The 21191-nt window shown below is 43.0% G+C and overlaps 1 protein-coding gene and 1 non-coding gene across 5 annotated transcripts in view; both read right to left on the bottom strand.

Moving 5' to 3' along the window:
• Nucleotides 1–12088, bottom strand: part of PEBP4 (phosphatidylethanolamine binding protein 4) — a 440324-nt gene extending 428236 nt beyond the window's left edge. For 2 of the 4 annotated variants that reach the window (XM_061593056.1, XM_061593052.1), the window contains exons 1-3: nt 11569–11699; nt 7395–7517; nt 6738–6870 (exon numbers count right to left, since the gene is read on the bottom strand). In XM_061593056.1, the coding sequence (XP_061449040.1) occupies nt 6738–6870; nt 7395–7517; nt 11569–11615 (303 nt within the window). In that variant the 5' untranslated portion in view covers nt 11616–11699. Of the gene's footprint in view, nt 1–6737; nt 6871–7394; nt 7523–11568; nt 11700–11994 lie in introns of those variants that run through there. The other 2 variants (XM_061593054.1, XM_061593055.1) reach the window with 2 other exon arrangements.
• Nucleotides 12089–14310: 2222 nt separating this feature from the next.
• Nucleotides 14311–14468, bottom strand: LOC133368861 (U1 spliceosomal RNA). The gene has a single exon (XR_009758777.1). It is a non-coding gene; the product is annotated as a U1 spliceosomal RNA (small nuclear RNA).
• Nucleotides 14469–21191: the final 6723 nt, after the last annotated feature.

The following is a 21191-nucleotide window of genomic DNA, read 5'->3' on the forward strand; positions in this document are numbered from 1 at the left end:
TTGCAGTTTAATTTTTTAAAAAAATAAATACATTTAAAGGGATGGGGTTGTGAGAGAAGGGACAGAAAGAAGTGAGTAGGAGCAATAAGATACTCCATCTTCTTGGAGTCATTAACCTATAGCTGGGGCCCACAACATGGTGCTTGGAGGCACCACAATATCCTTAACACCAGCACTTGCCAGCTGACAAAGGCCCCCTTCCCCTTCCCATGTGTTTTAATTGAGGGTTTGGAAGGGTTGGTTGGGGCAGGGGTGATGCCTGCTTTTTTGAAATCTGCTTTATAGTTTTGGGGAAAGGTGTTTTGCCTGTTAGGGGGTTCTGAGTATCACCAGTCTTTCTTCTGTGAAATTGATATATTGTGGTGCCACTACAGTTGCTTGTATTTTTAAATGTGCCCCTGGACCCCAAAAGGTTGGAAATATCTGTCCTGCAGGATCTTTTGTCATTTATTTATTTATTATTTGATTTATATTCCATCCTTCCTCCCAGCAGGAGCCCAGGGCGGCAAACAAAAGCATGAAAAACACTTTAAAACATCATAAAAACAGACTTTAAAATACATCAAAACAAACATCTTTAAAAATATATTTTTTAAAAGCTTTCAAAACATCTTTTTTTTAAAAAAAAGTTTAAAAACATATTAAAAAGCAATTCCAACACAGACTGGGACAAGGTCTCAATTTAAAAGGCTTGTTGAAAGAGGAAAGTCTTCAATAGGCGCTGAAAAGATAACATAGATGGTGCCTGTCTAATATATATGGGGAGGGAATTCCACAGGGTAGGTGCTGCCACACTTAGTAACAAGAAAGTACATTTCAAAGGTCTTTTAAGTTGAACAGTCACAAAAAAGCATGCAGAGATACTGTATGCTCTGTACAGAATGGGGATCCAATATGACCCAAGCCAGCTGCTGTCACTTTCCCTTCTTTTTTTCAAAACTTATTAAAAATTTGCTGCCTAACTGAAACATGACACAGTCCCTGAAAAATCACATGTGCACTACAAAATAGAGGGCAAATCACTCCAGGGAATCTATTATATTTGCACTAACATAACTGAAGAGGGCCAAGATCCTATGGTCAGGTATTTTGAAAGAACAATTTTACCTCAGTGGCTTTAAAAACCATTGTTTGTTAACACATTTTCTTCCTTTTTCAATCTACACCACTACAGATCTTCCTGAACTCCCTCCCTCCTTTCCGTTCTCCACCCATAATACTCCCCACAACTCTGCACTGTCATATCTCTCAGTCACTCCATTTTGCTATTTCCATACCCACAGGTTTCTATGAAGCCCCATTTGTTACCTCCTGTTTTTCCCTCTGTGCTATCCACTGCACTTTCCTCTCCTCCATAATTCTCTGCATCCCCTTCTTTTATAACCCCACCTTTTCTCTTTCGCCAAATCTCCACCCAACTTGTTCCTCTGCATCCCAATCTTTCAATTCCTTCTGTTTTTCTTCCTTCGCTGTCAATATTTGTTCTGTTTCTGTCCATTCCCTTCCGTTAATCACTTAATATATTGTTGGGCTGGTGACCAGTAGGCATTACTGTCTCTAGTAGTTTTCCATGAAGCCTGCAAGTGTGAAGACGTAACTGTGGTTAAGGGGGAGTTATGTCTTTGCCAGTCTGGGAACGGACAGTGAAGGCCGTTGCTATGGTAGCCATCTGATAGCGACTGGGAAAGTTCTAACAGAGTCAATGTGTTGTTCTTCTTCTGAATTATGCCTCTGAGCTGAGAGGCTGTCTTTTGTGTTTATCTATGGAGAGAGATGTACCAGAAGGGGGGTGACTGAAGAATCTCTACATGTATTTACTCTTAAGCCTCTGGCCTTAATGTCTTTCAATAAAGACTCTTAACATGCTCTGAAGAAGTTTCTTGCTCAACTTAACTCCAACGTAATGTATGCTGTTTCACACAACAACGCACACAAGCCAACAGTGGTAACAGAGGATGGTTACGCTCCACAGCGTATTACACCGGAGTAAGTTGCTGGTCTGAAAGGCAGACAGAGTTCCAGAGAGGGCAGCTTGATTGATTGAACCAGACGGAGGTGAGCAACATGGCTGTAAACCTGTCTGGGGGAGGCTTGCCGATGGAACGACTTAATGAAAAGAATTTTGGCAGCTGGAAGCCGAGGATGAGGGCTTTGCTGATAACAGAGGATTTATGGGACGTGATTGAAGAGAAACCCCCGGCGGTATTGACCGCGGCCTGGAAGCGTCGAGACCAGAGGGCGCAGGCGTTTATAATCTTGGCTCTATCAGATTCTCTACTGATGTGTGTGAGAGATGAGCCGTCGGCTAAAAAGATGTGGGACGCGTTGCAGAATTTGTCCCAGGAATGGCAGCGGAGGCAGGAGGTGCAGAGAGCCCAGCCGGTGGAAGCTGTCAGAAGCAAGGAGGAGAAATGTGCCGAACCGGAGCAGGCTGCCGAAAGCAGACAGGAAAACAAGCGGGAGCAGCAGCGGCTGAAGTCTTGTTTTGCCAGTGGGGCTCGTGGGCATCTCCGTAAAGATTGTCCAGTCAAGCGAAACTCCAGGGACGGAGGCTTGAAGCAGGGCAGTGTGAACTTTGTTTGTAAACAGAAGTCTAAAGACTTGGAACAAATTAACTTTATTGTCGACAGCGGAGCAAGCCATATATTAATTAAAGACAGGAGTCTGTTTTACACGTCTACAGATGAGCAGGACTTTGTTTTACTTGCTGATGGATCACGGAAATCCGTAAAAGCACACAGCTACAGTATTCATGTAATGCAGTCAGGCTGATGCCTGAAAGAGTGCATCGCAGCCGAGTTTACAAGCCACAGGGTAAGAGACGTGGCAAACGTGCACCTAGAGCACAAGAGAATGCATATTTCAAAGTTTGGTGTCCAGAAACACAGCAGTTAATTCTGAGCAGAAGCATTAAAGTCTCAGAAAAGCCTTGGGATCAAAGGGAGACAGTCCTTCTTACAGGAACAAATGACACACAAACACAATCACAGAAATTTCAGCCAGATGTTGACATTAAAGTGGAAGGTACACAAATACCTCTCAGAGATGCTTTGAATGAGCTCATTTCTGGAAAACGCAGATCAAAGAAACGAAAAGCTGAGGAAATGGAAGCTCCTGCGCAGGTTGTGCCAAGCACAAGCACAAATGGGGGGGCAGAGAGAGCCGAGGCTCTGGTTCCTTTAAGACGCTCCACGAGAGCGAATTTAGGCAAACCGCCTGACAGATTTACTGTGGGATTAATAACAAGTCCTGGAATGAATAAAGTTGTAGACATGGATCCTGAGACACTTTATTTGACATGTGTTGAACCAAAGTTTGATTGAACAACGTTTTAGCTAAATGTACAGAGAGGTTCTGAAATGTACTGCTATGTACTGAGATATACTTTTGAACTGTACTGAACTGAAAATGCAATGTACTGAAATGTATTGCAAGAGGTATTGTAGAAATGTATGACTGTATGACTATGTATTATGGAGATGTATTTCCTGTGTATTTTGCAGTCTTAATGGAAAAAAGGGAGGCTGTTGGGCTGGTGACCAGTAGGCATTACTGTCTCTAGTAGTTTTCCATGAAGCCTGCAAGTGTGAAGACGTAACTGTGGTTAAGGGGGAGTTATGTCTTTGCCAGTCTGGGAACGGACAGTGAAGGCCGTTGCTATGGTAGCCATCTGATAGCGACTGGGAAAGTTCTAACAGAGTCTATGTGTTGTTCTTCTTCTGAATTATGCCTCTGAGCTGAGAGGCTGTCTTTTGTGTTTATCTATGGAGAGAGATGTACCAGAAGGGGGGTGACTGAAGAATCTCTACATGTATTTACTCTTAAGCCTCTGGCCTTAATGTCTTTCAATAAAGACTCTTAACATGCTCTGAAGACGTTTCTTGCTCAACTTAACTCCAACGTAATGTATGCTATTTCACACAACAATGCACACAAGCCAACATATATATATATATATATATATAAACGTAATTGTGATTAACCAAACAGAGATTTTTATTATATTAACAAAACGTTTCAGCTTCCGCCTTCATCAGCTGCCAACATATCTCCCTTTTGGTCAATGCTGCTGGATCTGCTGGCATCTCTATCGCTGTTATGGAAAAGTCCAACAGGCTGTGACCCTCGATGGTAAAATGCTTTGCAACTGGTTGCTCCACTTTTTTTGTCAAGATTGCCGACTTGTGGTTCCTGAAGCGCGTGCGTAGGTCAGTTGTGGTCTTTCCTACATATTGGATATGACATCCTGGTCTTTTGCACTCAATGATGTAAACTATATATATACACATATACACACCATATCTCTGCTTATCATTGCTGAGTTGTGCTATATATATATATACTAAAAGGGAGAATTTTTGGATTTACTCTCTGGACACATTGGCACCACATGGCCTGACCCTGGAGGACAGTACCACCACTACTTAGCTTCTGCAAATGAAGCCCCTCTGAGCATTCCATCCTCAAAGCTCTATAACTGCCACCTTGGTAACAGCATTTGTATGTTAGCAGCTGATGAAGGCAGAAGCTGAAACGTTTGTTAATATAATAAAAACCTCTGGTTAATCACAATTACGTTTATATATATATATTAGGTGATTAACAGAATCCTTATAGGGATCCAGAGCAAGCTTGAGTGAAGTTCTGTTTGTTGCTGTACTTTCAAAACTGTCTTTTATACACACACACACACATATATATCTCTGCTTATCATTGCTGAGTTGGGCAGCAGCACAGAAGGCATTCATTTTCCCAGCAGTCCACAGGGCTTAAGGAGTTTCAGACAAAAGTGGTTGGCTGCTTGGGCCTGGAAAAATTGGCCCCAACCCCATTATGTGCCTTTGAATCCAGGGGGGAAAGCAGTTATGTAGCTGTAATGAGGGAAGCATTCTCTGTTGTCCACAAACAGGCACCCAAAATTCCCCTTGGGGGCAGTAAATAGATAGGGAGGGAGCAACAATCAGCCTGTGGGCCTTATATTGCTTGGTCTGCCTGAGTCAAATTTTCTCCAATTTTTGCCTGGCTCTACATTGGTTTCTCCACCCCTTTTTTATTGTTGCAAGTCACCAGTATTTCATGGTCCTCTGACTAAAGTACAACAGTGTCAATACAGTTTTTGAATACAATCCGCCTGGACGCTCTTATCTATGAGCTCCATTGAAATGGATGGATTTTGTATGAGAGCAATGGGACCTCTGCAAAAGGTACCCCATGCCCTGTAGGAAATTTGATCAAGAAATTCTTCAGACTAAAAAGGGCGTATCTTGAAACTGTGCATGCAAATGCAATATATTACAGAACCACTAGATACCATATGGCCCTCCATGCAGGGAACAGATTCTGGCAAGGATCAGAGGAGATGCTAAGTATGAGGAATGTGAATGTCTATTAAGTGATATTTCTATTGTACAATATTGCCAATACATTTCCCATGGTCTGAAGTTTTTCCTCCAATAAAATTATGGTTTCATACTATCTGAAGGATCTGTGCTTGCTTCTTGTAAACAATCATTTCTACCAACATGGCCACTCCCTCCCTATCTCCTGGGTCCTTGTAAAAACAGAAAAGAAAAAGAGGGAAGCAACATGTATAACACTTTTAGAAGATGTGCCTAGGAATTTGCAATGCAGGAATGCTGAAGCAACCCCACTGATGCTTTCATAATGCAGATGCTAGGGGAGTTTTATGGTTATTACAAAATGATCACCAAAGAAGACACGTTATATTGTTGTTCATGCACTGACTGTTGTTTTTTTACTTTGTATTGTGCTGATGTTTCTGACTAAGCACAGATCTAGGCTTTTTATTACTTCTTACCATACCGTTCCTCCAGTGAGAACAGATTGCAAACATAGCATCTCATGATAGCCTCACAACAGTACTGCAGAGAAAGTTAAGCTAAGGGGCAGCAATTGGCTATCATCCAGTGATCCTCATGGCTGAGTGGGGGCTCCACCAAACTTCCTGTTTATTGAATATTCATCCTGATTTGCTTGCACAAATTTTACTTGGAGGTTATAAGATGCCCACTCTTTATTGAACATTCGCTCCAATTTGTTTCAGGGAGTTATACTTCAGAACATTGAACATGAAAACATTGATTTCTGATTTGCTTTCATGGAGGCTGTACATCTTCCTGACAATCAATTATTTATCCCCCCACTTGTTACTGCATTTCCCATTACTTTCCTAACCGCAAAAATACCAACATAACACTCTAGCATACTTTAATTGCAAAAACCTAAATTTCTAGTATATGACAGAATCTCTACCACAAAATACTAGGCTGGAGGCAACCTGAGCATTTGAGCCTGGATTTCTCTGAGTACCATCACAAGGGAGTCAGTGTGATGAAGTGATGGTAGAAGCAGGAGATCATAAAACAGCCATTGGGTTGCAGGCTTTTTTTATTTTTAAAGAACACCATATATCATAAACCATGAATAACTGTAGTTAAAGTTTCAAAGCCTGCATTCATGCTGATATTAAACATTATTACAAAAATAAATATGTTGACAATCTGTAATACTTTATGATGGCAGACCTGTGCTCAAAACATCTCTGCTACAGTGACAAACACCACATAATAACATAATTTATATTGTATTTATTGTATTTATATATTGTGCTGGTTTTTATCTTTTTGTACACCGTCCAGAGAGCCTCTGGGCTTAGGGCGGTATATAAATTAAATAAAATAAAATAAATAAAAATAAATAAATAAATTAGTTGTTACCTCATCTGCCTGCTGGTATATAACATCTGGACTGGTCCATTCCATGCTGATTCGTTTACGGTACAGGTTGCATTTTGGAATATAAGTACAGCCAACATCTCCCAGATCTGGATAGAGAACTTCTAGATCTCCTCTGTAAGCAATATAACACTGAAGTGAGGTCCATGCTAACTACTGCTAAAGGCGACAAACTGGAAGTGAGTTGAAGATCAGCAGTATTCTATGAAAGGTATCAATTTTAATTATATTTAACTTTCATTGCAGATTGATACTACATTAGGGGTGTCCACACCTGCCCCAATGACATTGTGGGTGGGCATATACCACTTACTTCATCATTTGCCTGAGACATCTGCAGGGAGGACAAAGCCTGGATACTAATCAAGAGGAGGTTTTTCAAATGCTTTATCAAGTAACCACACCCAGCCTTGTGGAAGACAGAATCTAGAATCAATCTAGATTGAAAGAAGCATGTTGAGGACAACCATGAACTATTTTGGATTGAGAAAAACTACATTTTTGTTCTACAAACAGGTTAGCATGTGTGCAACCTGAATCGAAAACCTTTGGCTTACTACATTGCTGTGGGACACGATGTACTGAAAGGATCACTTGGGCTATATTTCTGTGGGATATATCAAGGAACAATGAGCTCACCTACAAAACAGGCTGTCTTCATTGTGCAGTTTCTCAAAGATGCACTCCTCTGTGTGTGCAGCCTCTTGTGTACCAGTAAGAATCAAACCAACTGCCAGGAAATAAGTTATGGGAAGATCCATCCTGTCCTAGCAAAGACAATGGATGTAAACGTTACAGCTTCTCAAAGATAAGGCCACATATTAAGCTTGCCTGCAGTTTTACAACTTATAGGAAGGCAATTACTTCGAAGTTCTATTGCCAAGTGCCAAATCCTCTCTCCACACCACTTATTTTGCATCTCCTGTTGTTGCATTACCTGCATAAGAATATCCTCGTTTCATCTGTCCCTGCTCACTAAAGCACATCACTCTTATATAGGGCTTTTGCCAATCTCACATTAATTATATTTCTGTCTGACATCAACTGCATGTCTTTATAACATACCTTTTTTAAAAAAGGCCTTGGTGGGTTTTGTCAACAGTGGATTCTTGAAATTATATTCCAGTAGCAGCTGCTTGCCTTGCATACACAGGTAGGAGAGGCAAAAAATATGATTTTCACCACCTGCATGTTTATTTATGTATAATTAAATTTATATTCAAAGAGATCAAGGTGGCATATAAACATGGTTCTCCCCCTCCCAATTTTATCCTCACAACAACCCCGTGAGGTAGGTTAGGCTGAGAGACAGTGACTGATCCAAGGCCACCCAATGAGCATTATGGCTGAAAAAGGTCTTCCAGGTCCCAGTCCAGCACTCTAACCAGTACACCACAAAGGCTCTCTAGCTAGTAATGTAAGCTAGCAAATGTACCCAGTACCTCTGACTCAGTCCTACTCAGATGGCATACATATTCACCGGGCACAGCAATCCAACTCGGGGGAAGCCAGCCTAAATTGTGCTGGCGTAAGAGAAGCCGGCAGTAAGTCCCACCTCATCCATTTGCCATTCAGGAGCCTCTGGGTTGGCTGAACGCCAAGGGACCAGAAAGTAAAAGCCTGCTCTCCCAAATAACCCTACCAGGGAATAAGCCCTCTCCATTGACTTCTATTGCAATTATTTTCTTAGACTGCCTTTTTCCCAGTGTAACTTTTGCCTGGATTGGGACCTGCAGGAGAGCTCCAAACATGAGTTGGATGTGACCTAAGTCCTCCCCACCTTGTCCCTCCCCCAACATGCCCCTTTATCGGGCCTTATGCCAGCTTATGTCAGCTCTACCTGACCTGGTTATGACTGAAGCGGGCTGAGGGATTTATGCCGGCATAGGTTGGCTGAGCCGATACTCAGTTGCCTCAGCTGGAGATCCCCCACGTCCAGCTCCTCTCAGCCCAGAGTAAATGCAAGTTGGATTGTACCCTTAGTCAGCAAAATTGATTAACTAAATGCTGACAGCCATTCAGCTACTGACTTTTGTTGCACTATAGCGCAAGAGTGCCCTTCAGGGATGGCAATAATGCAATGATGATGGGGAAGCATCACAGAACAACTAATAAAGTGGACTTATGTGTGGATAGTCCAATATAAATCCACCAGTAATGCACTTTGATTGTATCAATGGCATGATGCAATGGACACCCATTAAAAGAAATCAGTCTAGAGGGGCCCTGAGTAAACTCTTCGTTCCATTTTTTAAAAGCAGCATGGTGTGTGGTACATTAAACATGATATATTGCAATGTAAGCTTTTGTGAAATTACACCCACTTCATCAGATACACAAAAATATATGCCACAATAAATCTATTTGCCTTTCAGGTACCACAACACTTTTTCTGCAGTTAAATCAATACAGCTACCTTTCTAGTATTCATTCTGAAAGTAGGATGCTATGGCTGTTGTTTAAACCACATAGAAACATGCAAGTAAACCTTTTTTTTAACTATCCTGCAAAAACTAATGATGTTCTCCAAACTATATACTAACTTGTGGCGGCAGTCTATGGAACTTGACAATTTGAACAGTCAGTATAAAAAACCCACCACATACTTTTTCACGCTATTGCAGTACTAGTGTGGTAAAAGACCTCCGTCCAGACTTATTGGTAACCAGACTGATATAGTGTTTAATCAAGCAGTAAGAGAACACTGGCTCTTGCCCACTTATCCAGAAAAGCTATTATACAGATTTCATAGAATATGGTTACTGACTGCAGCATCCTCTGAGGTTATTATGTCTGTGGTGATTTTTGCCCAAGTGGCAGCACAACAGAGGCAAGAGCTGCTGACTATGGTTCTTTCTAACTCTTGTAATCAAGCTATGTATGTTTTCATTTTGCATTTTTGTTTCTTTTTTCTTCTTTTTTTTAAGCAAATGCAGTCATGGATTATTCTACATTGTTGTGATGAATCTATAAGCTGCATGAGTTTGAAAGGTCTTGTTGATCTGTACAGTAGGGCCCTGCTTATACGATGGGTTAGGGACCAGGCCCCCGCTGTAAAGCGGAAATCGCCGTAAAGCGGAACCCATTGACTATAATGAGTCGCGTTGCGCAAAAATGTTGCAAAATGCTGCAAAATCGGCTTTAAAATGGGGAATTTCCCCTAATTGAAAACTGCCTCATCAGCAGAATGCCAGAAAATGGAATGCCGTAAAGCGGGTCCCTACTGTATATAGCTATATTTCCCACAGACAATTCTTCCACCGAAGCAGACTTCGTGCCTCCATCAGACGCCCCAACAGAGCCGTTGGGGAATGACCTATGAGCTATATTTTACTGCTACCAAGTTATGGACTGAAATGTATTTTAAAAACACATAAAGGAAAACAGAGTTATTGAGATTAACTTGTATGGAACATAAACCATTACAGGAGGCTAATTATGGTTAATTTATTTTCCTGCAAGTTCTCGTCAGATCACTTTGTGGCTAATGGTGACAGAATCTGGCAAGGACTGTTGGAAGTGGGGCCAGAGCAACTCCTGTTTGGGATCTTTTGTTTGTGTTCCAGAAGGAAAATAGAGTTAGGATCCTCCAGCTGGCTAGGCTTACCTACCTTTACCTGTGCTATGCTCTGACTAACTTCCTTCCTTGTAAACTGATATGCTTAGGGAAGCTTATCTACCCATTGTTACGAGGCAGGGCCATGGAGCCTGCTAAAACTACAGTTCCCACCCCACACCCCTTATGTGACTCATCATGCAGACCAGAGGCAGTGTGCAAAGGGTAACAAGGACAGCTGTTGAGACATAAAAGTAACTAACTGCATAAATGTTCTGCATAAATGTTATCTCTTCCTTTGGCAGAATTCCCTCACCCACAGTGAATTCCATTGTTCGTTAGGAGCCTTAGTTTTCAGGGTCAGAGAGACACATACACAAAATCACCAGATTTTCATACCCTCCTTCGCAGGAGGGGGAGAGAGGAAAGAGTATTTTAAAACCGAGGCTTGAATCTAGTAAGGAGGAAGAAAGAAGAAGGGGGACCGAGGAACATCAGAGCTTCCACACACGTGTACAACGCTCTCAAGGAATGCATCAAAGGACTGCAGGGACAGAACCGGGGAGAGACTCTGGGTGTCGGTGCAAAACCTTGAGACCAAGAGATTCCTTCCAGGTTTTGGATCAGAGTTTCCCACATAGCTTCAGCTGTATTCAACCACCCACTCCAGGCATAGGAGAGGTAATCAGTCCTACCTTTCACTTCTTATAGTAATAGGGTCCTTTGATCTCTTTAGTTAAAAGTTATGAATGGGTTACGATATTAATGATTAATGCTGCCACGCACCCAAGTAAATCTGTAATGCTTTTTTCTCTCAATAAAAGAAAGCTTTGCTTTATTTTGGTTTGGACCTACATTTCTTGGGTTAAATAAATACACCATTTAGGCACGTTTCGGGGCAAAGCATTTGTTTTATCCCTAGCAAAAGATCCCCTCCTCTCAAGGAGGTGTGTTTCATGGGACATGAGGGTGGCAAATTCACATACTCAGGTTCCCAAGAGCACATGTCATAACACCCTCCTCCTTACGCCCTTTCTTCTTCGACTGTCCGAGAGAGAGGAGACATCTTTGTTTTTGCTCTCTCTCCTGAGCCATGAAGGCAATACCCACGTCTGGGCATTGCACCTCCAACTTAGTTAGTTAGAACTAGGTATGCCTTTCCTATCTGTGTTATTTCTATAAATAAAGTTGCTTTTCTCATTTTACTAAGTCTTAAGTCTCAGTGATCCTAATGCAGGGTAAACGCCTGCCACTTACGTAAACTGGCACACAAGCATCTCAGACCGTTGACGATCGCTGCTCATTTATACAAATTTACATAACAAGGACAAGCTCTTCAATGAGCAAAAACAGAGTTTCTCAAACTGTGGTCCAGGAGGAGGCCTTGGACCAATTTTGGACCAATTTTCAGGTGGGCCTCAGTGCCTTTTCACTTGCCTGCCTGCCCCCTAGCTGTGCCATAGCCTTTTGGTTGGATCAACGCCAGCACTCACAACTTTTTGCATGCTGAGTAAAAGCGACTGGCAGACAAGAGGGGAGGTGGAGGACTGCCTCCTCTGGCGGGAAAAGGAGAGAGGAAGTATTGAAGGCCTACTCTCAAGTAATGAATTCAGTGGGGCATACTCCCAGGTAAATGGGGTTAGGATTGCAGCCTGAACATCCTCAGCTTCTGGGCATGGTTACCTGCGGAGAGTGATGAGTCAAGGCCAGGACAGAACAGGGAGTTCAGGAGGGAAATCCCCCCTCTAAACTAGTGAATAATCCCTGCAGCTGTGTAGGCTGTTAAGCGTTGCACGCAGTCATTATATAAACTCGTCCAGACTGACAGCTAGCAGGTGGAATTGAGGAACAGCCAAAACGGAAAGCGAAACTGCAGCTTACTGGCTTTTGCAGCTATCCTTCATGTATCTCAAGTCTGGCAGTTGGACAGAGATTCTTATGTTCTCTCTCCACCCACTGGCAAGGTTCTAATGAAGTTAGAAGCTGAACTTAGAGGGCGCAGGGCATTTAATGCTAATATGAAGACCTTTTGGCTTGTGGTCAGGATATAGCTATAAAGTTGGGAAAGGGAGGTAAGTGGGAAGCAGAATTAAAGAGAACCTGAGAATGATTCTCTTTTACTTTTCTATCACCCACTCTTATGCCTGGCGAATTAAGTTTCCACTGAGCTGCTAACTTAGGAACCAGCCTCAGTCTATAGCTATCCTTTTAAAATGGAAATGGACTGCCTTTAAGTTGATCCCTGAATAGGGTTTTCATGGTAAGCGGTATCCAGAGGGGGTTTGCCATTGCCTTCCTCTGAGGCTGCGAGGCAGTGACTGGCCCAAAGTCACCCAGTGAGCTTCATGGCTGTGTGGGGATTTGAACCCTGGTCTCCTAGGTTGTAGTCCAACACTAACCACTACGCCACACTACAACAGCTTAATTAGCACATGATAAAGTCCTAGAACCATGGAAAATTCACCTTCTTATACATCCATATCAAACTTCCCTTACAGAGACAGAAGCAGGCCAGCCTGATTTGTTGTTTCATTTGTTTGTTTTCTAGCTAGTCAACATATCTAAATTTAATGGAGCTTCTTCCAAAGTAAGCACGCATAATACAAATGACAACTCATAACTAAATACAGTAACAACTTGTTCATTTAAACTTGGGTTTTGCTTTAATGTTCCAATGATTTATTATTTCCACATAACTGTGCATAGGACTGCAGTCTTACTAGAAAGTATGTTCTTTTGAAATATGAGACTTTTTTAAAGTGAAAGGGTTTGCTCTAGGAGAATGTGTCATGGAAAGAGGCTACCGATCTGATTAGGCCACAGGGTACAACCTGCCAACGTGGCAGCTGTGGCACCAACAGGATCCTGCCCCCTGCTAAAATTAGGCTTGAAAGAAGCATGCTATTGTAGCCAGTAGAATGGGTTGCAGTGTGTGTTTGATTGTAGTGTGTGTGTGGTGCCCACTATTTTGCAATTGTGCCTACAGGCACCAAAAAGGTTGGCAACCGGTGGTTTAGACTATGCCTAAAAAAAAAAGCAACCCTTATAGATAGGATTGCAGTCTTAGTAGCCCATAAGGTAGAATGCGTATCAATAGATCATAGTTCAACATGGATAAAATTACAAATAACAGGTGTTTCACAATTATCTCAATGATCTCACATTTTACTCTGCCTTTCCAGGAGTACGGGACCCTCAAGATGGCTAACAATAAATCAATCATTTTTTAAAAAAAACATAACCAGTTGTTTAAAAATATATTATCATGATAAATAAAACAGCAATCTGCAAAAAACCACATACACACAAAAGGTGTATGATGGCAGTAGGAAAGCAGAGGGACAGGAGAGGCCTGCGCTCCATGCAAAGCTGCAAGCCCTGAGGCTGATGGGTTCTGTGGGTTATGCTGATGTGGCAGCAATAATTGTGTGCAATAACTATTCAAAGCCAGCAGAGCAGATAACTTAAGTGGTCCCTAAGAAACTGTACTTTGTGTTCTTACTATAGGGTTGCCCAATCCAAAATGCCAACTTTTATCCCTTTAACTGTAGGGGGAAGTTCAACAGGTTCCACAACACGATGTGACCAGAGGTTGGTGCCATTAATACCTGTGTGTGTCTTCTATATGGGCAGTCTTCAACTGGTTGGTTCCAACAGGTTTTTAGTATAGGGTTTACAAGAGAAGAAAAGGTGAATTGTGGAAATAGAGAAACGGGAGAGAAGAGAAAGATGGGCACGTTACTTTGTTATGGATTTTGCTATCTGATAATACTGTTGGCATAAATCTATATGGGCTGTCTTAAGACAAGGGTCGACATGTGGCCCCCTGATTCCTTTGATGTAGCTTCACAGGATTCTGTTTTCCCTGACTATAGATGAGCCTTATGTTTTTTCATACTTGACCAGCTATTAATTATGAGAATGGCAGTTCTAATGAACAGAAATTCACCAGTGTAGAGAGAAGGATTAGCAACTGAAAAAGAAACACTATCATTACAGTGCCTGTGTCCCTTAAGACTTCATTCTCAATTAATTATGCAGTCGAGTTCCCCATATTTGGGGAAATCACAGGGGTCAGCACCCGTTGTGCAATGGATGAGCCTCACGCTTGGAAAACCACATTCATGATCATGGTATCTCCCCTGCCAGGGGCTTGTACTCAATGGCCTGATAGGCTTCTTCCCGCTCTTCTATTCCATGAACCATTCAAAAAACCCAGCTAGAAAATTACACAAAAAGAAAACTATGTAAAGCAATCCAATCATGGATCTTCTGTGTAATGTCTAATTTACAGATGTCATAGAATCATAGAATAGTAGCATTGGAAGGGGCCTATAAGGCCATCAAGTCCAACCCCCTGCTCAATGCAGGAACGCAAATCAAAGCATTCCTGACAGATGGCTGTCCAGCAGCCTCTTGAATGCCTCCAGTGTTGGAGAGCCCACTATCCCTCTAGGTAATTGGTTCCATTGTCGTATGGCTCTAACAGTTAGGAAGTTTTTCCTGATGTAGTCGAAATATGGCTGCCTGCAACCTGAGCCCATTATTCCGTGTCCTGCACTCTGGGACGATTGAGAAGAGATCCCGGCCCTCGTCTATGTGACAACCTTTCATGTACTTGAAGAGTGCTATCATGTCTCCCCTCAGTCTTCTCTTCTCCAGGCTAAACATGCCCAGTTCTTTCACTCTCTCCTCATAGGGCTTGGTTTCCAGTCCCCTGATCATCCTTGTTGCCCTCCTCTGAACCCGTTCCAGTTTGTCGGCATCCTTCTTGAAGTGTGGAGACCAGAATTGGATGCAGTACTCAAGATGAGGCCTAACCAGTACTGAATAGAGGGGTACTAATACTTCACGCAATTTTGAAACTATACTTCTGTTAATGCAGCCTAATATAGCATTTGCCTTTTTTGCAGCCACATCACACTGTTGGCTCATATTCAGCTTGTGATCAATGACAATTCCAAGATCCTTCTCACATGTCGTACTGCTGAGCCAAGTATCCCCCATCTTATAACTGTGCATTTGGTTTCTTTTTCCTAAATGTAGAACTTTCATTGATCCCTGTTGAATTTCATTCTGTTGTTTTCAGCCCAATGCTCCAGCCTAACAAGGGCCCTTTGAATTTTCTTTCTGTCTTCCACAGTATTAGCTATGCCCCCCAATTTTGTGTCATCTGCAAGTTTGATAAGCATGCTCTGTACCTCCTCATCCAAGTAGTTAATAAAAATGTTGAAGAGCACTGGGCCCAGGACTGAGCCCTGTGGTACCCCACTTGTTACTTCCGCCCAGTTTTGTCATGCTGTGTCCCTATAAGTATCCGATTTCATACTATGGTTGTACAATACTTCCTTTACATTTTAAGTATGCCTTGGGGTAGTCATGGTTCTCCATTGCTTTCATCCTGAGGGGCAGATAGGCTGAGAGATGGTGAGTAGCCCATGGTCACCTACTACAGTTTATAGCTCATTTCCATTTTGAAAAATTAATTAAAATAATTTACATGCAGGCAAAATTTATTAAGTGGATTCACACAATACGTGTAAGGCATATCCAATTCGCATTTAAAGCGCATGACTTCCCCTAAAGAATTCTGAGAAGTGTCATTTCCCCCTCACAGTTATAGTTCTCACCACTCTTAACAAACTGCAGTTCCCATGATTCTGTGGTGGGATTCATGTGCTTCAAATGGGTGTTGAATGTGCTTTAAAGGAATGGTGTGGATCTGCCCTAGGTATGATGTTCATTCAAGAGTGAATTGAAAAGAACAATTTTAAAAGATACTTCTTACTCTTACTCATTTCTCAGCCCTCTTTTAGAAGGGTCAAATCTGTAAAAAGGTTTGGAGCAGCCACGTTAAAAGATAAGGGTAGGGTATTCCAGGCAGGGGGTTGCCAACCCTGCTTGAATATGGATGTCTTTGCAGAAGCACCCTAGTCAAGGTTTACCAACAGCACAATCTAAGTATATCTACTTAGAAGTCAGTCCTGTTGAGTTCTATGGGGCTTAATCCCTTAGTAAGTGTGTTTAGAATTGCAGCCTTCAGGAGCATCCATCTTTACTCCCCAAAGCTCCCATCTAACATCTCCACAACACTAGGCTCCTTCGTCCCTGCAGTGGCCTTCTGGTGACTGCCCTGGCCTGAAGGCACTTAACCCTTCTTGCTGAAAGCAAATAGGCTAGATTAAATGTTCCCTACCCAGGCTCCATCTTTTAGCTAAGATTTCTATCTCAATTTCCAATCAGATTTTTTTTAATTGTATGCTCCAAGCAACTGTGATTGATGCTTAATGTATCATGCTTAATGACATCACTCGGGCCCACCCCGTGACATCACTCGGGTCCACCCCGTGACATCACTTGGGCCCGCCCCTCAAATCTCAGGTTTTGGGATGCTTCTGACCTGGCAACCCTAATTCAGTATAGTAATCCAGTATATATAAAGCATGTGATGTACATGTTGTATGTCCAAACCAGCCCTGTGACGCAGGCAAGCCTGTACATATAGTTTACACCATATCCATGATCCATTCTTTTTCCCTTTAAGGAGGGGGGTGGATCATGGGAGTCAGGCAAATTGCACCTAGATAATACGTACATTTGGTTTCAAAAACTTAGCAGACCTTGAAGCCAGACAGTTTTTCTCTACATAACAATGTGGGTTAGCAAGTTACTGTTTTAAAAGCAAAAGTTGAGATTCTCATTATTTTATTAACAGCCTGTGAATTGGAAAAGCAAAGGAAAATCCTTAATTGGCTTGAAGCTATGTGCTCCTGTTCATAACCAGATGTACAATGAAATTTAGGCTGTGGTCACATTACCAGCTTAAAACACAGCTACTTGTTCTTTTTGTCAGTTCGGATCAAAGCTGGTTTTGGCAAAAAACACATCAGAACACAGTAATTCATAAATGACAGAACAGATATGGATTATAGTTAATGTTGTGTGTACACTGGTTCCCAAACCAGCAATGGGAAAGCACTGGATGCAGAGTAAACAGGAGTTTGTACAGAGTGTTAATTTCTTCTATACAGCCTGGTAAAAAGGTTGCATACAAGTACAGCAGAGTCTGGTTATTATTTTAATTTCCTGTCTAGTGGCAAGTTCAGAAACATAAGGTAGGCTAGGGTTTATTTTCTGAGGATAGCAGTGCACAGTCAATGTGGTTATGCATGTCAGATTTTTCTTTTCCCTATGCACATATCAAAGAGGCAAGCATGGGGAAGGAGGCCCCTGGCGGCGGGCACCTAGTGAGCCCAGCGTCAGATGGGTGCGTGAGGGGTGCGCTGGGGTTGCCGGCGGAGGGAGTCATCCAAAGCCCCTCTCAGCCAGGAAGCTCCCTGGGTGACCTCAGGCCCATCACTCAGCCAGCAATGAGATTAGGAAGCTGCCTTCTATGGTCCATCTAGCTCAGGCCTCTCTGCACTGACTGGCAGCAGCTCTCCGGCATGCCAGGCAGGGGAGGTTCCCATCCCTGCCTGGAGATGCCATCGGGGACTGAATGGAGAGGGGATGGCTTCTGCATGCAAAGCCAGGTCTGTACTGCTTAGGGGAGAATGTTGTGTGCCACCTGGGGCTCCTCGGAGGAAAGGTGGGGGATTCATGTAGTAACAAATCCACAATTAAAAATTCCCATCGGGGCTTCTGGCTTTTCAAGCACTGCACTGTGTCACTGCAGTCCAGAGCCCTGAGAAGGAGCTGCTTTGCTTCCAGATGTGCACACACAGGTATTACCATTCTTGCCGCAGATATCTGCTGAGCACATGTAAACCTGCAAAGCTGAGCTTTGTCACAGAGAGAGTAAGAAGGAGCCAAAGAGCATTGGAAGTGCCCGGCTGCTGGACCAGGCCAAAGTTGTGACTTGAAGCCATGGGCAGCCTTTATCCTCCGTGAACTTGTCCAGCCCCCGTTTAAAGCCACCCAAGTTGGTGGCTGTCACTGCCTCGCATGGGAGCAAACGCTGTAGTCTTAACTATGGGCTGTATGAAGAAGGACTTTCTTTCCTGGCTCCCCACGTGGCTTCCCCTGACCCCAGGGACAAGGGGAAGCAGAGCTGGGTGACTTCAGCATACTGCTGGGAATGAGCATCAGATTCCCTGGGGACCTCCCTGCAGCTGCTTCGTAATGGGTGCTGAAAAGCGAGGGGCCCAGATGGAGCCCTGCGTGACACCACCACTGAAATGTCTTGGGGTCGAACAGAAGCCCCCCTCAATGCCACGATCTGAAACCAGCCCTGCAAGTCAGAGCAGAATGACTGTTCATCACCGAGCCTCCAGCTCCTGATGCACAGAGATGGGCCGGTGAGATACCATCACCGATGGTGTCAAACGCTGCTGTGGGGTCCAGAAGAATCAAGAGGATGCCCCATACATATTGTGTAAATTTGTATAGATATTAGCAGAGATCGTCAACAGTCTGAAATGTGTGTGTGCCTGTGTGTATTTACCTGTTGTTGTTGTTATGTGCCTTCAAGTTGATTACGACTTATGGCGACCCTATGGATCAGTGAACTCCAAGAGCATCTGTTGTGAACAGTTCAGATCTTGTAAGTTCAGGTCTGTGGCTTCCTTTATGGAATCAATCCATCTCTTGTTTGGCCTTCCACTTTTTCTACTCCTTTCTGTTTTTCCCAGCAGTATTGTCTTTTCTAGTGAATCATGTCTTCTCATTATGTTTCCAAAGTATGATAACCTCAGTTTCATCATTTTAGCTTCTAATGGTAGTTCTGGTTCAATTTGTTCTAACACCCAATTATTTGTCTTTTTCTCAGTCCATGGTATGCACAAAGCTCTCCTCCAATGCCACATTTCAAAAGAGTGGATTTTTCTCTTACCCACTTTTTTCACTGTCCAACTTTCACATCCACACATAGAGATCAGGAATACCATCGTCTGAATGATCCTGACTTTAGTGTTCTGTGATACATCTTTGCATTTGAGGACCTTTTCTAGTTCTCTCACAGCTGCCCTCCCCCGTCCTAGCCTTCTTCTGATTTCTTGACTATTGTCTCCATTTCGGTTAATGACTGTGCCAAGGTATTGATAATCTTGACAAGTTCAATTTCCTCATTGTCAACTTTAAAGTTGCATAAATCTTCTGTTGTCATTGCTTTTGTCTTTTTGACGTTCAGCTGTAGTCCTGCTTTTGTGCTTTCCTCTTTAACTTTCATCAGTATTCATTTCAGATCAATACTGGTTTCTGCTAGTAGTATGGTATCGTCTGCATATCTTAAATTATTGATATTTATCCCTCCAATTTTCACAGTTCCTTCATCTTGGTCCAATCCTGCTTTCCATATGCCATGTTCTACATAAAGATTAAACAGGGTGATAAAATACACCCATCTCACACCCTTTCCGATGGAGAACCAATCGGTTTTTCCATATTCTGTCCCTACAGTAGCCTCTTGTCCACAGTATAGGTTGCGCATCAGAACAATCAGATGCTGTGGCACCTCCGCATTCCATAGTTTTTCATGATCTATTCAGTCAAAGGCTTTGCTGTAATCCATAAAGCACAGGATGATTTTCTTCTGAAATTCCTTGGTCCGTTCCATTATCCAACGTATATTTGCAATATGATCTCTGGTGCCTCTTTCCTTTGTAAATCCAGCTTGGACATCTGGCATTTCTCGCTCAATATATGGTAAGAGCCTTTGTTGTAGAATCTTGAGCATTACTTTACTCGCATGAGATAGTAAGGCAATAGTTCGATAATTACTGCATTACCTGGGATCTCCTTACTTTGGAATTGGGATGTATATTGAACGCTTCCAGTCTGTGGGCCATTGTTTCATCCACGTGTACAGTAGTCTTTTAGGTTGCTCAAAAAATGTGTTTCCAAGAAGCAAATTATTGGCTTCACAGAATTCAACAAGTCTTCCTCCTGCTTCATTTCTGTCTCCTAAGCCCCATTTCCCCACAATTCCTAGTTCCTCTCTGTTCCCTATTTTCACATTCCAGTCTCCCATGATTATCAGCACATCTTGTTTTAGTGTGTGATCAATTTCTTCCTGTACTTCTGTGTAAAATCCTCTTATTCTGCGTTTGCTGTTGGAGCATAGACTTGGATGATGGTTATGCAGAGCTTGGAAAAGTTACTTTTTTGAACTACAACTCCCATCAGCCCAATCCAATGGCCATGCTAGCTGAGGCTGATGGGAGTTGTAATTCAAAAAAGTAACTTTTCCAAGCTCTGTGGTTATGTTAATTGGTTTCCCATTTAATCTAATTGTTGAGCCCAGGGGTGACGGACCCATCCTCCTTCCCGAGGAAGGAGGGGGAAGGCATGAGTTTCAGAAGCCTCAGCCGTTAGGGAGCATGGACAATCCAGCTGTTGTTGAGTCTAACCCCGACCTTGGGGAAGAGAGCGAGTCGCCCGCCCCGCCAGTTCCCATGGCTGGTCCTGCCCCTCAATGAGACAGCGCTTAGCCCCCCAGCACTCCCACGGGACTGTTGGGGGATGCTCCTGAGAGAGCAGACACTCCTCCTTCACCAAGCAGTATCTTAGAAACACCCGATGCTTCCCCGCCCTCCGCTCTCCCGCCTGCTGATCAGGAACCTGTGCTTTCCGATGAGCCCTCGGAGGCTCGCCCCCCCTCACCGCGCTCACAACGTCGGGAGAAGCGGACAGGGCAGAAGGGGGCGTGTGTGCGATGGAGTGATTGGTTACACCCCAAGACCTCTCCTATTTGAGGCTACCGTGCCTGGAAGTGGGTGCTGAGTCAACTTTCCTCACAAGTTGTAGAGCATGTCTAGAGTGCAGTTAGGGATTGTAGTGAGTTAGCATAAGGGTTTCTTTGATGTATCCATTACTTTAATAAAACAAGAATTGATTGCACCCTCATCTCCGACTGGTGGTTCTCGCTCTGAACTGGACACTAA

The sequence above is a fragment of the Rhineura floridana genome, chromosome 12, assembly GCF_030035675.1.
Source record: "Rhineura floridana isolate rRhiFlo1 chromosome 12, rRhiFlo1.hap2, whole genome shotgun sequence".
Classification (NCBI taxonomy): domain Eukaryota; kingdom Metazoa; phylum Chordata; class Lepidosauria; order Squamata; family Rhineuridae; genus Rhineura; species Rhineura floridana.